The sequence below is a fragment of the Etheostoma cragini genome, chromosome 21 (genome assembly GCF_013103735.1).
Source record: "Etheostoma cragini isolate CJK2018 chromosome 21, CSU_Ecrag_1.0, whole genome shotgun sequence".
NCBI lineage: Eukaryota > Metazoa > Chordata > Actinopteri > Perciformes > Percidae > Etheostoma > Etheostoma cragini.
This window is the reverse complement of record NC_048427.1, coordinates 17,521,076-17,535,532: the sequence shown is the minus strand read 5'-3', so window position 1 is coordinate 17,535,532 and position 14,457 is coordinate 17,521,076. Positions and strand designations below refer to the sequence as shown.

Below are 14,457 nucleotides of genomic sequence, written 5' to 3'. Positions count from 1 at the left end.
TTTCCAATCTTCTATTGTCCAATTTTGATGAGCTTGTGCAAATTGTAGTCTCAGTTTCCTGTTCTTAGCTGAAAGGAGCGGCACCCGATGTAGTCCTTTGCTGCTGTAGCCCATCTGCCTCAAAGTTCGACGTACTGTGCGTTCAGAGATGCTCTTCTGCCCACCTTGGTTGTAACGGGTGGTTATTTGAATCACTGTTGCCCTTCTATCAGCTCGAACCAGTCTGGCCATTCTCCTCTGACCTCTGGCATCAACAAGGCATTTCCGCCCACAGAACTGCCGCTCACTGGATGTTTTTCCTTTTTCGGACCATTCTCTGTAAACCCTAGAGATGGTTGTGCGTGAAAATCCCAGTAGATTAGCGGTTTCTGAAATACTCAGAGCAGCCCTTCTGGCACCAACAATCATGCCACGTTCAAAGTCACTCAAATCACCTTTCTTCCCCATACTGATGCTCGGTTTGAACTGCAGGAGATTCTCTTGACCATGTCTACATGCCTAAATGCACTGAGTTGCCGCCATGTGATTGGCTGCTTAGAAATTAAGTGTTAACGAGCAGTTGGACAGGTGTACCTAATAAAGTGGCCGGTGAGTGTATATACAAATAGCTTGAAATCTGGTTCAGGAAATGAGAAATTTTCACTTTAATGCAGCCTTTAAAACCAGGAAAAGACACCACTTATGCCATATTACGATATCCAAAATCTAAGACGATATCTAGTCTCATATCTTGATATAAGATCGATTTATTGCCCAGTTCTAGATTGCACCTTGTAAAATTGTTCTTTGAACCCTTGAGAGCCACAGATGCGTGATGTAAGAAATTTGAGTGTTCAGCTTGCAAAACCAAAAAAATAATATTTGACTTTCCTTTGCTTGAGCTCCACAACATCCCTTTTAATATCTTTCATGCGGACAATTGACCGGCAGACAGACAGCAGTGATTCATAGTGTGGCAGCAATGAGTCCATTCACTCTGAGCAGGTATTACATCTCAGCCTACTGACAACAATTTCTGACTCTGCATAGACTGTTAGCCAACTCAGGGACCATTCACACACAGATGTGCGCCAAAAAGAAAGGCCGCGCATGGCTTTCCAACAGAAGGTCTAAGCCAAGTTGGTGTAGACAAGGGAAATTAAGCCTTCAATAAACAATAACTTTAGCTTGGTTAAGGGCTGTGTAGCATTAAAGTTACATCAAACCAGGTTTTAATTTGTTCAGTTGTTAAAAAAACAACAACAGAAGAATACGTAAATGAGAACAACCAGCGAAGCATTAGCAGAACAACCAGGCTGCGTTTTGTTTTTGGGCACGAGGCTACACTACGCATGCGTTGAACCGTGCGATGCACACACGCTCCGAAGCGAGGCCAACGGTTCAGATGTTTTTTCTTGAACCGTGCCACCCCTAGCACCCATGGGCGTGCTGGTCTTACAGGAAGGTGTGTTCAGGTGCTTTCTGGGTGTATTGCTATCATTCGGCAGCAGAAAGTGATCGCACCATTGACCAACAACAACCTGGTCTGAAGTCAATAGCGCAGCATTCATTGCTATTTTAACAGTGCATTACTGAAATGCACCTGGGCTCGTGCACAGTGCACACCATGCTCTTTACACACACACATGCAAAAGATTAAAAATAAAAACATTACAATGTGAAATAGTATTATAATACGATCTGCATGCGCTCTTTCACTTCACTTCACGCGGGAGCAGATCAGTTTCTCCTCCTGAAAAACTCTCCTTCCTGCTTAGCAAATCTGCCATCATAATAGCAATACACCAAGGTATTTAACAGCTTTTAAAGGGAATGGGAGATGACACTCTGATTGGTTTATTGCATGTTACGCCCAAAACACACCTATGATTAATTAGGACCTTAAGTACAACCTTTTTGAACTAAGGACCCTTTTTTTCCAACGTTAATCTAGCAAAAGTGGATTTTTACAACCCCTTAACGCACCTGCTCCATGTGCTTAAATCGTTCAAATGTGGCCCTTTGAGTTGATATTACTTCGTCTCCCATGATTACAGTTGCTATTGTGCCTGGCTTTAAAAAAGTATTTCATAGAAACTTCACATGTTCTGAAATCATGCCTCCCCCAAAACGTACGCCCATATAAGCAAGACACAGCATACAGCTAATTTGTCTGTTTCTGTATTTATTGCTTATTCGTTTTTGTATGTTGGCACCAATCCCCCAGACAAATTCTACATAGAGTAACCACTGTGGCAATGAACTTCTATCTGATTCTTACATTTTAGCCACCGAAACCCCGTTGATTTCATAGTTTAGCATCTAGCTGTCTTTAGAGGATCTTCCCCTCTGGCTTTAGCTTTCAGCTGCGGCCCCTTCTCACTCAAAGTTCCTTTGGACGATGCATTGCTAAAACGCAATAACTAAAACATGTTCTCAGTGATGGTTAGAACCAGGTTCCATAATAACCAACAAGCCTGAAGTAGTGGAGCTTCCACAGTCAAACATAGGCATGCTTTGTGTATCTCCCCTCTCCTTGTAGAATGGCATAGTGTTGTAACAACCAGGCATGAATACTCACCGACATCGACGCATGGTCATTGTTGTTATTCTGAGCAGAGACACCCCCAAACCAACCAAAAATGGAGGAGGTAGAGGGAAAGAGGGAAAGGACAGGAAAAGAAATGTGGCAATAATAAATGGAAAGAGGGAGGTAAAGTCAACCAGAGATATCTTGCATGCTTGACAAGTCAAAATAATCAAGGAATAAAACCGGTAGTAAAGCAAATTAGTCACAGCGCAGCTCATTACAAGAGGTGAGGATGGGGAGACACGAGACATTCTTGAAAAACAAAAACAATTCAAGACATGAGAAGAGATGTTGGAGAAAAAGCAGGCAAGTAAACGACAGAGTGCAAGTGACTGAGCTGTTATATTTGCCAAAACACATTTACTGACCAAGTCCTTCACACTTTGATCTTACCAAGTGTCTCTTGTTGTCAGTATGCGCAAAAGCCGTTTACGAGTCAGTAACAGCACAGTTACTACGCAGAGATAACCAACAAAACACAAACTCAGTTCAATTTTTAACACCCAAAGTAAAACTATTCACTTTCACACAGTACACATGTTTAATGAGGATGTGATGGGAACGTGCAAAACAGCAAACAGTTGGGGTTAAGGGAAAATGGAAAGAAAACTGAAAAAAAGGAATTATGACATCCCAAGAATTGACAAACTCAACGTCAAAAGTGCCTCACACAAGTTGAAAGCAGATAAAATGGGTCTAAAAACCAAGAAGACAACATCCCACAGTTTCAAGAAAAAAGTGGCAAGTTCAATGGATCACAGGTTGGCGGATGGTGGATGAGACTCACCGGGAGGTGTGTGAAGACCTGGAAAGTGGAACGCAGGAAGTTGATCAGGTCCATGAGGTATCCGGAGGCACGGCCGTCCGACTCGGCCATACCCCATTCATAGTCTGCTAGCTGGATGAACTCATCGATCTTCTGGTTGAGTTTGGTATAAATCTCTCCCTCGGCAGCGTGACGAGCATCCTGGAAAATATATCACACAAGACCCTTTGACAAGCCTTAATGGGACTAAACACAGTTTTAAAGAAAGTTGTGACTATAGTCATTTAGGAATAGACAAAAGGAATTGCAATTAGCACAACAGGCATCATTTTTATTTCATGTATTCTTTTTCGTTATAAATCCAGGGGCCAGATGTATGCATGATGCGTACGGACAAAAGCCCCGCATACACCATTTTCCAAGACCCTTGTAGTAAAACATTGTTGCGTCTACAACGGCTTCTGTGAAATTTCAATCGAAGGTGCAATAATAAAATGCACTTATGCTTATATACTTATGCTTTTTGGCTTTTTCCCTTTCCTTTTTTGTGTTAAATATCTTTTTTTGTGCATGTTATAGGCTTACAAAATGAAAAAGCCCCAAATAACAATACATGATGAGATAGGACACACAATAACATGATACGTACTATGGGCAATTAGGAGAACAACCATGTGATCAGAACTCAGCCAAACACATGTGAGCTAATCAATGTTTTGACTCTCTGCTGACGCAGCTTTTATTAAGCCTGCCGTTTCCTCAGATACTTTGCAACAATCTGGTATAGCTGGCATTGCAGTGCTTTTAATAAGAGCAGACAATACTTTATGGCTATATGTAAGAGCATGAATAAAAAGCCTGTCACCAGACCCTGGAACTGTCTGCCAGCACCAAGGACAAAAGAAAACAATGTCCTGTGTAGTACTGTTTGGGTCAGTTGGGTCAGAAAAGTAGAAACAAGACGCATGGCAGCAAACAATGTAATTAACACAAAGACAAAACCACATTTACCTTGAACGTGGCCAAGCCATAGAGTCTTGTGGTGTGTACTGTTTCAGGGGAGACATTGGTGATGTTTGTTATAAACTCCTCCAGATACTTGCAGGCCTGCTCCAGGTGGGTGGTGTTAATGATGATCTGCACCAGCTACACAAAGAAGGTTACAACTTCAAACTAAATGACTACAGTCTGGGTTTTACAAGGTAAAGGAAGTACATTTATACGGGACTTTGGTCATCAGGAGCGATAAACATTCACAAGCAGCCCCACAGCCATCAGGGGCAATTTGGGGGGGTGTATCCTGCCAAATTACAAGATCTGGGTACTGAATTTGATACTTTATATGCACCGACCGAATTGTCTCTAAAGTGTCGGGTTTCAAAAGAATGCCTTGTCATTCAATAACCAATCAGCGTCAGTAAGCCAATCAGCCTGCAGCATGCTTCTGCCAAGATCTTATAATGTAGGTGATTGGCTGTCGCAGAGACACTGAGGAAAAACTCTACGTTACACAGAGAGAGAGAGACGGGGTTCACGTAGTACGAGCTGAAAAATAAATAAAAAGATGTGTGCCGTAGCATGTAATATTAAAATTTGGTTTTGGTTCATCAAAAAACAACAACAAAAAAAGGGTATCAAAGTCACTGTACTGGTATTGGTTACAGTATAGAACATTTTTTAACGATTCCTTGCCCTACAAATGACCCTACGACATGAAGACATAGGGAACCGACTTTGTGGAAGACCACTCTTCTTCCTGAGATGTAGCCTTTTATGATGTGTGTGTGTGTAAATGGACTGTGTTCGTTTATTTTTTTTAATATTGTTTTTGCACATTTTAGGCCTTTATTGACAAGACAGCTGAAGACATTAAAGGGGAAAGAGAAGGAGGAATGACATGCAACAAAGGCTTGCAGGCCGTGTGTGTGTGATAAGTAACTATATTATATAAGTGGATTGGATTGGATATTAGTGTTGGTCCTACCTCCGTTAGTCCTATGTGAGGTTTCTTGATAAGGTTTTGGAGACAGCTGCTGAGTGTTCTTGTGAGCAGCAGGTTGGTTGATTTCCGCAACATGTCGTCAATCTCTGTTGAACTGGACACACAAACAAAGTTTACGTCCAACATGTCCAGATATTTTACAGTTTCACAACAAAGAGGCAAAAAGTCAGTCAAGTGTAAAACGTTCAAGTGTCCACCTCGACATACTGAAAGTGAACATACAGGCTGTGTCCAGAATCAGTCACTCTTTCACTGCAACCTACTCACTGTATCAGGGACTTCTATGTAGCGGCCTATGTAGTGAGCTCACTGGCTGATTGAAAAGAACGGAAGTGGAATTTAATGCATATAATATGCCTGCTAGGCATTGTTGTATAGTTGTTATATTGTAGTGAGCATCGATATTCACTAGATATTACAGTGCATTATTGGAAAAAACAAGTGCCCTAAAATGTAGTCCACAAATTAAAATGACAATTTGGACACCATAGAGAAAATGGCTGACCACGTTTAGCATCCTACATAGGGAAGAGTGACCTATGTCCTCATTCCGGACACAGCCATACTAAATATTCTGTGAGACCTACCTCCGGTGTAATGACTCAGAGAACTTGAGGCTGGCGTAAATTAACTCTTTGACCTGCGTGTAGATCTGAGGGACAGACTGGGACATTGGCAGCTTCTTTGGAAAGTCCTGCTGCTCACACAGACACACACACACACACACAAAAAAACAGTATTATATTGTTACCATTAGTATCCAATATACACCCAGGGAAAGAATTTCAAGTCTCACTCTATGCTTCCAAAGTTATAATTCTGTGAATATAAATGTTGTGGAAGGTAAGAGAGGGTAAAAGGTGTGTATGTATATCTCTTGCCTGCTTTATGAATATCTGCTGAGGACCAACTTTTTGGCTCTCTTAATTGTATGTGTCTATATACAAGCACGATTAAGTAACTAAAACTAGAAGTAATCTTGCTTTGGCTCCATGGGTTTTTGAGTCTATGGTACTTGAACTTGTTACCTTCTCTATCTCAGCATCGTGGAAGGGAAAGCGGCTGACTACCATTTTATATTCCTCCTCTGTCTCCACTGGGATGGGACTGTAGTTGTCCAACTCAAAGATCTCCCTGTGAAGAAAAATATAACAAAATTTACAAACACTTACAAATTTTGTATGAGTATTAGACTTTTGAGAATTTCTCTCTTTGTTAAATAAATGTTCAAACATCCAGTTAGTTCAATTATTATCATGTTTCATACAAAGATGACGTTTTTGATAACCTATCTCTGCATTAAAAAATATTTTAGAAAGTATCATATTCAACCAGACATTGATGTCTACTTCCACAGCATATCTGTTATGTTCGTTTTCGAGAGAGAAACTTCTAAAGAAGACACTTTTTTTTTTTATTGGGTGAAATGTCTTTGCTGTACAGGAAGTAGAGCTGGGTGATATGGAAAAATTTGCTATCGCTATTTATTTGACCCAATACCTCGATATCAAGGCGATATTGTAGGGTTGACAATTATGACAAAAAATTTACATGTAGAGATTTTTGATAAATACATTATAACTAAGTAATTAAATACATTATATTAGAACAGCCTGGTAAGTTTGGAAAATGGCATCACTTTACGATAATGTTACAACACTGTTTTGTCATATCATGATATATCTACCCTCAAAAATCAATATCAATATAATATTGATATATTGCCCAGCCTATATTGCCTAAGCAAAAAAAACACAATCATACACCTACCTTCAAGTGAATATCTCCCATGCAATATGAAGAACGGAAATTCAATTAGACAAACAGTCACACACACACACACACACACATCAAAAAACCCACCTGAAAACCAGAGCCCACTTCTTCAGCAGAGTTTCATTGTACTGGTCTCTGACCTCAAACAGCAGGTCAAACAGCCGGTTCACTAGGAAACCATAACCCTGTACACACATACACAGACATCACACATCCAGAGAGTTAAGGGTGTCAGTCTCATTGGAATCGTAATTTTTAAAACAATTATAGTAGGACCCACTTAACAGTTAGGGTTATTGTTGTCGCATAAATTAATGACAATTAATGTCAGCGTTACCTTATCTTTCCTAAGAGACAGCTAACACATATTTAGCTATTTGACATCCACTTACCTAAAAAATGATAAAATTGTGAGCTGTATTAAGAGTTTATGAATTATGAATTTACATTACTTGTTGGTTGCTAAGTGGCAGAAATTCGCAACGCATTGTGGTGTTTTAATATTGTAGTAAGCATTGATATTCACTAGATATTACAGTGCAATGTGGAAGGCAATAAGTAACCTAAAACACAGACATCACCCTTCAGAGTCACAGGATGTTTTGAATGAAGTACAGCTCTGAACCAACCTGTAGCGTGTCAGCGAAGATGACTATGAGGTTCTTCAGCTCCAGGACCAGGTCTGGGTCCTCACAGTATGACTGGGAATAACAAAACATCATAATCGGCAACAGCATTCAAAAGTTGCATGGCATGGATTAAACAGTGTGTATGCCTAAAGTGACTAATGTTAGCCTGGCTGTCTAACTAGTTTGCCTACAGTAGGAATCCATTGGCTACCTTTGCATGGTCATATAGGTCATTCAATCATATAGGTCATTCAATGCTATTGTCTAACAGGGCGTTAGACAATAGAAGACCAATTGATATTGGATTCACTCCCCATTTATTTCACAGAGCATTTACTTTCCACAATTTTATGACTGTCCCAATTCTGGGTAAAACGTATGCTCTACATAGCGTCCTCAAAAATATCCGCAAATGGATTTGGATGGAATGTCAGGAGCAACTCGTTTCACATAGATGAAGAATGTTCGGGAGACCTTGATGAATTACACAGAAGCATTAAATGAGGACTCAATTAAGGAGACAATAAAGTCGGCATCACAGTACAACCACGATGTGTTAATGTGCAGTGCCGTCCCAACTCTCTGAAGTCCTGTGCTTGTTCCTGATGCTTATATCCCTAGCCCCAACTATATGATAGCTCAAGATATCGATGGTGGCTAAGAAAAGATGAAACACTGCTTCTACCTCCAAAAGGAGATAGTCCTGGAACCAACCATTCCCTTATCATGCAGCTGTCCAGGTATAGTAGGCTGAGACAATAAGGCAAGGAGAGAACAGGTTTGGATATTAGAGAATGGATAAATACTCTCGGCCCCTGTCCTGTGACCTTTGATGATCCGATGTCTAAGCTTTCCCGTCATCATACTACTAATTTCTAACCTGGTTCTACCAGAGTCTCATACATTTAATTTGTCTCCATTGACAACCCTAACCCAACTTCCATGCACTCTGTTTAAGGTTAAAACTACTGGATCTGCCCAGAGCCACTCTAGATCTGCCATAACTGATCGCTAACGTTTGGGGTGGACTGGGACAAAAAGATCAGGCCTGGCAAATCTGTCCCTTACCGGGGACATTATTAGGGGTTCAAGCCCTATTGCTGTCCTAAGGATTCTTTTTCTTCTCATTCCTTTTTCTTCTCCGCCTAAAACTACTGCTACAGCCTAAACTGTACAGGGAGAGGGGGGACTGTTCGAATCAATGGGATCAATATATATCTGTGAGATTCCTTTTGTTTTACATTATTTATTTGTCTATATGGTCCCACAACCTTTTTAACACTCACGTGACCTCACTGCAGCACAAATGTTCTAATAGCCCAGCTTTTCCTGAAAACAATTAATGAGAGGGGTTTGAGGATTGAGGTTTTACAAGTGTAAAAATAAAACCAGGGGCGGCTGTGGCTCAGTGGTAAAGTGGTTGCTTGCCAATTGGAAGGTTGGTGGTCCCTGCAGTCACATGTTGAAGTGTCCTTGGGCAAGGCACTGAACCCTGAGTTGCCCTCGATGCTGTGTGAGTGTTTATCTGATGAGCAGGTGGCATCTTGTACGGCAGCCTCGGCCACAGTGTATGAATGTGTGTGAATGGTGAATGTTTCCTGTAGATGTAAAAGTGATTTCAGTCGTCGTTAAGACTAGAAAAGCTCTATATAAAATACAGCACATTTACATTTGTCAAAAATCCTTTAGGGCTCTCAGATATTTGGATACTTGCGGCTCCCACCTCTCAATATTTGCCTCCCAATGTTATGCTTTGGCCCTGGCGTCGGGACGCCTGGAGGCAGGGACCTGTCATAACTGCCTGCAGTTCCAGTTTGCTTTATAATTGCAACAAACAGGCTCACGTGAGTTTATGGCGACAGCAGCATGAGGTAAACTCCCAGGCTTTCATATTTACATTATACGCATTCCTTCAAATAAACTTCCATGGCACCATCTTCGATTAGAATGTAAATTCTTGTAACTTTACAACCTATTATTACATACTCAAACACCCAAAACACCAAAGTGCAAAGAAGAAATAGCGGACAAGACTTGAGCTTTTATTTTGAAAAGTAGACAGTTGGCTCCAGGCTGCAGCCATAGAGTCATCCAAATTTTTGTCAAACTAGTGTGAAACGCCAGGGTTGCCACATTGTTTTTATTTTTAGAGAAGTGTCTATAGTATGTATGCAACTTTCAGCTTTAAATTTGATCGCTGCAAAAAATGCAATGCAGCTGTGCAATCCTAGCCCTGTGAATAGTGAAATGAAATTATGCTTATTAACTCTATTCGTAATTATGTAGGAAATAGTGAATTGGCGATCAAAGTAGTGTTTTCTGACACAGCTTCAAGGTTACAGAAATGACTGTGATATTAAGGGACAAATCCACAGCTGTCATTGTAGAAAGCTTGACATTGCATTGGAACAGTACCTAATGGGGAGGGGCTTAGGCAAGGGTCAATCAACACCGACAAAGTGTCTCCAATTTTCTGGATAGCCGAGTGATTTACGACCCTGAAAGTAGCACAGTTGAGTCCCTTAACACCAACACAAGGATCCTGCCAAACACAGGAGTGTGTAAATCAACAGAGCAAATGAACACAGCCTGAGATTTGACGTAAAGCAGTGGCCGCCTGCCTCTTTGTTTACTCAGACACACACATACACACACACCAACAATCAGCTGGGGACTTGACTACCAAGCAGGAAATCACAGCAGTGGCAGTAAGGGATATCCCCAGTTTGGACAGTTTTTTTTATCAGTCTGCATGTATAATGTTCCATGCTTTATGTGAATATGACATGACTTTTTATTCATTATAAGTGCATTTAGGGCTGCAACTATCTATAATGTTTTATGTTGATTAAACTGTTGATTATTTTCTCGATTATTCAATTAGTTGTTTGGTCTCTAAACATATAAACAGTATACATATATATACAGTATATATATACACACACACATATATATATATAAATACACATATAGTGTCAGAAAATGGTAAAAAATGTCGATCAGTGTTTCCCAAAGCCCAAGACGTTCTGAATTGTTTTGTCCATGACTCAAAGGTATTTAGTTTACTGTCACAGAGGAGTGACAAAACTAATAAATATTCGCATTTAAGAAGCTAGAATAAGCGATTTTTTTACTTTTGTTTAACCATTAAACCATTAATTGAATGGCTGATAACTCATTGATTAATGGATTAATCTTTGCAGCTCTAAGAGCATACTTTTAAATTGTATTATTGAATTGGTAACAGTCTTGTAGTGAGGGATTTCTTTATTACTTTATTAAAAACCGGGGATAACTAACAGTATGAAGACCTTGTATTATTTGCCATAAGGTTTTGGACATTTTCCAGTAAATAAGAGGTGGACTGGCTAAAGGCCAGGTTTGAGGAAAAAGACTTTCTCCCTGTGGGGGTTGTCAAGCAGTGGTTGTAAGGGCAGGACCCTGGCAGTGTGGAGCTGCCTGTGTCATGGCTCAGCAGAGGGGCTGGAGGCCATGGGGGAGACCAGGGCCTTTGTTAGTCTTTTCACCCCACGCTGTGTGGCCCATTCTCTGCCCTGTTAGCATAATCCTCTGGGTCATTTACAACTGACTGGAGCCCAGCGGTCAGGAATATGCCTTCTTAATCTGCTGTTATTGTTGCAATCTGTCTCTCATTAAGGCCCCAATGACCTCCTCTTTGGCAGCATGCGTATGTGTGTTTTGACCTTTTCTCTTGAGAGTGACATCATTAGTGTGTTTGTGGGTGCACTGACCTCCACAGTGTGATTGTGTGTGTGTGTGTGTGTGTGTGTGTGTGTGTGTGTGTGTGTGTGTGTGTATGTGTGTGTGTGTGTATGTGTGTGTGTGTGTGTGTCAGCCAGTGAATGAAGGTTCTTCCAGGATAAATAGATCCACAGCATGATCTATTATCTCTATTAAGTCTAAAAAGTCTTCTTCCCATTCACAGTCTACTCCCTCCTGTTTGTGTGTGTGTGTTTGTGTGTGTGTGTGTGTACGTGCATGTATGCGTGTGTATGCGTTTGTGTATGTATGTATGAGTGTTTGTGTGTGTGTGCGCATTTGTGTGTGTATGAGTGTGTGCGTGCATGTATGCGTGTGTGTAAGTGCTTATGTGTGTGTTTAAGTGCGTGCATACATGTAAGTTTGTGTGCATGTGTGTGTGTGTTTGTGTGTGTATGTGTGTGTGTGTGTGAGTGTGTGTGTGTGCGCGCGTGTGTGTGTAAGGGCCTACAGAGTGCGTGCGGAGCACAGCGATGATCTTTGATAGGGCCATGTTCCACAGTTCATCAGTGAACGCTCTGGTCACCAGCCCTCGCGTGGCGTGGAGGATATGGTCCTCCACCACAAAGAACCTATCACACACAGAAAACACAAACCTCTCAATACTTTTATTTATGCTCACATTAAAACAAAACAAACTGAGAATGTGATGTTAAAAATACAATTTTCAATGAAGTGAAAATGGGAGGAAGACCTTACCCTACAATCTGATTGAAGTATCTTCTGTAGCCTTCCACAGTCTCATGCTGGACACACGCACACACACAAAAAGCTATGTTTACACACAGTACATGAAGGGTTAACATATAATATATATATGCGGTGGTCATTACATGATATTGCATTTGGGAGCAAGTATTGTTTTGCAAACTGTTGTTGGAGCATTCAGTGAAATTCTAACCTCTAAAACAAGTAATAAACAAGAATTATGCTTTAGCTTTTAACAATGCCATATACGTTAAATACAACAAAGCTTTTATCTGACTCTCTAACACTTGGCTATCTTTTATGTTGATTTTATGCTTTTCACTTAAAGCCACTATATGTAGAAATTCTATTTTACAATATAATCTTTAACTTTATTTTGATAGCATTGGAAGGTATTGTATCCTGGTAGAAGTCAAGGAAGTACATGGGGCTAGAAGCACCACTAGAAAGTAACAAAAACAGAACTTTTCAAATCTACACATAGTGTCTTTAAGTCAAAATTGGAGTTCAGCGCTTTAACCTTTTATTTGTTTATTTATTTCCGTAACTGGCTATCCACTTTGCTACGTTTGTGGGTAAATGCTGCCTCAACTAAAACATTTTTCCCAATAAAATCAAGTTAACAATGTTAATTAATGGTATGGACTGAAAATGTAATGAGGTCCTTTAAATTTCATAAATATGCATTACATGTGTGTTTTATGATACTGCTGCTATACTAGCTATTGGCTGTAATGCTATCTGCTCGCTATAATGCTTGTGTGTTGCTCACCATGTTGGCCTGTGGCTGCAGTACTAGCCGGGCCTGTTTTTTCCTCTGTTTCCTGTAGTAGTTCTCAAATGTTTCTCGATCCCCCTGCAGACACAGAAATACAACAGACTTTAAAAGTTACTGACAAGTGCAAATAGATCACAATTAGTTCAGTGTTACAAGCCAGATGTTCTTTGTCTAACTATAAGTTTGAGCACCCTCAGTGTGTGTGTGTTTGTGCCTATGTGTTTGTGGGTGTGTGTGTGTGCTTGTGTGTATTAATTGCTTTGGGGTCATTTTGTAAGTAAATTGCAATGGTTCTGGAGAAAGCTGCAAGCAGCGACACAGCTGGCCAAGCAATCGGCCCGTTCCAAACAGGCACATTTTTAATGGGCACTGTACTAGTATTTATAATACAAATAAAAAATAACATATTCAAAGAATGGAGCTATGGCACTACTGAAACAGCACAGCTAAAGGCAGCTGATCAAACTCAAATGAAGAAAAGAAGGTAGAAGTCAGTATGAAAAGGCCTTGGATCAATATGATGTTACTGTTCTGCTGTGATGGGATGGACTTGGATTTAAACCCAGTTTTTGCTAGAGTCCTGTAACAAAGTGGTTATCAAACATTTTTCAATAATGTAACCCCAGTGAAATATTCTTTGGGCCAAGTAACCTCTGACCAGAAAAAAGCCTTGTTGGAGTTAAAAAGCCAACTTTGTAACTGAAAAAAACATTTAAATGCAACTTCAAATGTCTAAAATCCATTACTAAATTTATTCACTATTATAGTATAATTTTTCAGGGAATTATTCATGACTGATGTTTTTAAATGAACATATTTGATCATCTCATGTGCCCACTGCAGTGCTCCAAAGTAGCCCAAAATTGAGAAACACTGTAAAGTCACAGCAAAACCAGTCCAAACCTTTTAGTGTATGTGGTGAAGTGATCAGCACACAGCGGGCTGGTATAATAGAGCAGAGGTCCTACAGAAATGCCCAGTAAGGAAGTAATTAATTCCTCATGTTAAGTTTTGGCATAATTGTGTGTGTGTGTGCAGGGCCTGAACTTTTTAGACCACCTGGCACTGTAATTTTTTACAAGCCAGTTTTGTTTTTGCCTCATAAAAGGTGAAAAACAGGAATTGTTGTATCTCTATGATCCTATCCTGTCCTATTCGCGGTAGCCTACTCGTTGACATTGCTGTAGTAGGGTGATAATCCAGCATAACGGCATAATTTGCTATCCTGGGCTGGACACACATTCATACGGGTTGATAGTGGACTTAGATTTATAATTGCACCTACAATAATGTAGCTGTCCTCAATTTAGGTCATGCTGTACATCTCATCTGTGGGTTTTCCTGCATCCAACGTGTGTGATTGTGTGTGTGTTTATAATAATAATAATAATACATTTTATTTAAAGACGCCTTTCTTGGCACTCAAGGACGCCGCACAGGGAATTCATA

General features: G+C 40.3%; 1 protein-coding gene across 9 annotated transcripts in view; it reads right to left on the bottom strand.

Annotated features, from left to right (window-relative positions):
• The window catches only part of exoc6 (exocyst complex component 6), a 66,153-nt gene that overhangs the window by 17,841 nt on the left and 33,855 nt on the right, over window positions 1–14,457 (bottom strand). For 6 of the 9 annotated variants that reach the window (XM_034860113.1, XM_034860114.1, XM_034860115.1 and 3 more), the window contains exons 10-20: window positions 13,003–13,086; window positions 12,222–12,268; window positions 11,974–12,094; window positions 7,743–7,814; window positions 7,201–7,298; window positions 6,366–6,471; window positions 5,925–6,034; window positions 5,320–5,431; window positions 4,347–4,481; window positions 3,357–3,536; window positions 2,561–2,590 (exon numbers count right to left, since the gene is read on the bottom strand). In XM_034860113.1, coding sequence (XP_034716004.1) covers window positions 2,561–2,590; window positions 3,357–3,536; window positions 4,347–4,481; window positions 5,320–5,431; window positions 5,925–6,034; window positions 6,366–6,471; window positions 7,201–7,298; window positions 7,743–7,814; window positions 11,974–12,094; window positions 12,222–12,268; window positions 13,003–13,086 — 1,095 coding nt within the window. The remainder of the gene's footprint in view (window positions 1–2,560; window positions 2,591–3,356; window positions 3,537–4,346; window positions 4,482–5,319; window positions 5,432–5,924; window positions 6,035–6,365; window positions 6,472–7,200; window positions 7,299–7,742; window positions 7,815–11,973; window positions 12,095–12,221; window positions 12,269–13,002; window positions 13,087–14,457) is intronic. The other 3 variants (XM_034860117.1, XM_034860118.1, XM_034860120.1) reach the window with 1 other exon arrangement.